Raw genomic sequence first — 1,622 nt, forward strand, 5'->3', positions numbered from 1 at the left:
ATAAGAGGGAGTTACTTGATAATTTGCAGTTCTTACCCACAATCTGAATCCACGCAAGGTGGTAGTCATGAAATGATCGTCAAATGCTCGGATCGGCAGGTGCAGCTGCGTGAATCAAACAAACAACTTAGAAAATCATCTCAAAGCATGAAAGTGTACTGAGAGAAAATCATCTGCTTAGGCTATATAATATAGTTGCTTTATAGCTCAATCATTTGTATTGCAAGTTAACGTGCTCTAATGCATAACATCGAGAAGACGCGGCTTCACGGATGAATTGGTTGGTTGGATTCAACATAGGAAGTAAACGTAGGGCAATTGAATGCGGAATGTTACATTACAAATTACAGATGGGAGCTAGAACAGTCGTAAAGAGGCAGGTGAGTATTAGACTGCATTAGGTGTGCAAATTTTAGTCTTGTGCCTATAAGTTGGCAGCGTGATAGGTCAGGCAGGTAAGTGTCCATTTGGTATGCAGAATTAAGACCCGAAGGAGGGTGTGTTGATTAACATGAACCTGCTGCTACATCTCAAACATCCCTCCTTCCTCATTGCAACATCCATTTGCCTTGGCTGGAAATAGCAATTGCTCACGTCTGCGTGGTCAGAGGAATGAAAATCGGTGCGCCAACACACTAAACCGAATGCCTCGCACATCAGTTTTCGAAGTGTCCAGTGACAGAAACTAAACTGATTGGTATCAAAGCCCTTGTGAGCTCATTCCCAAATCGCGTTCAAGCATGGTTGCAGAGTTATGCCCATGAGAGGTGTACAGGTTGGAATGCACCTATAATATAAACTCAGGAGAGACCTAGCAATCCACTAGCATTGAGCCTAAAATGATAGACAAAATATCCTCCTCAGTTACTATATATCCTTCTTACTCTGATTCAGTTCATTGGTCTTCATATCTTCTACCTCTACATCCACTCCATAATCCTCGCTCATGATGCATTTACCTCCACCCTCACCGATTCGAAGAAACCTACAACAAGAGTGGAGAGGCCACGGAAATGCATCGCACTACTCTGGCGGCACTATCACGTCTTCTGCGTCTGGTGGTGGAAAACAAAGGCGTAGCTTCCAACACCGAGATGGTTGATCAAACCCACGCCTTGAACAGTCTCATTAAGAAGTGGCATGTTAGATTCAAAGCCCACCTGCTTCATGTGATTGAGGATGAGAGGCTGTGCTGGAGTCCGTCTGAGGGGAAGTTGCAACGGCTGGCAGAGGCGTGAATACGGCGACTGCCATGTTCAAATGAGGTGATCATGGAAACATGCAATGTCACGATGAATGTTGAGGTGATTATTTAATCTTCTGCATAAATTATTTGCCGAAATCGCAGATTCGCTCAAGTGGTTTAGAATTGAAATACGCTAGAATGAACGACCAGTTAATTATGCAAATGGATGTGTGAGGAGGAGGCAGTGGTTTAATCTCATTGATTTGCATGGTATAATGATGCAAAATGATGGGAGTATAGTGAATTTTACAAAAAAACAGTACCCTACAGCACTGAACCCACATATTGCCACCTACATGTGCCCCTCAATGTGTATAGAGAAGATAACCGCCGGGATCACCACTGACACGTAGGACCGCATTTGAAAGGCTTATGG

General features: G+C 43.6%; 1 protein-coding gene across 1 annotated transcript in view; it reads left to right on the forward strand. All coding sequences in view use genetic code 11, as the record gives it.

The window, feature by feature from the left end:
• Positions 1–272: 272 nt before the first annotated feature.
• EGR_03272 (hypothetical protein) overlaps positions 273–1,622 on the forward strand; it is a gene marked incomplete at both ends in the record, with an annotated part of 9,176 nt that continues 7,826 nt past the window's right edge. Inside the window, 2 exons of the mRNA XM_024492521.1 lie at positions 273–380; positions 1,349–1,416. Coding sequence (XP_024352922.1) covers positions 273–380; positions 1,349–1,416 — 176 coding nt within the window. The remainder of the gene's footprint in view (positions 381–1,348; positions 1,417–1,622) is intronic.

The sequence above is a fragment of the Echinococcus granulosus genome (assembly GCF_000524195.1).
Source record: "Echinococcus granulosus chromosome Unknown EG_S00017, whole genome shotgun sequence".
NCBI classification, from domain to species: Eukaryota; Metazoa; Platyhelminthes; class Cestoda; order Cyclophyllidea; family Taeniidae; genus Echinococcus; species Echinococcus granulosus.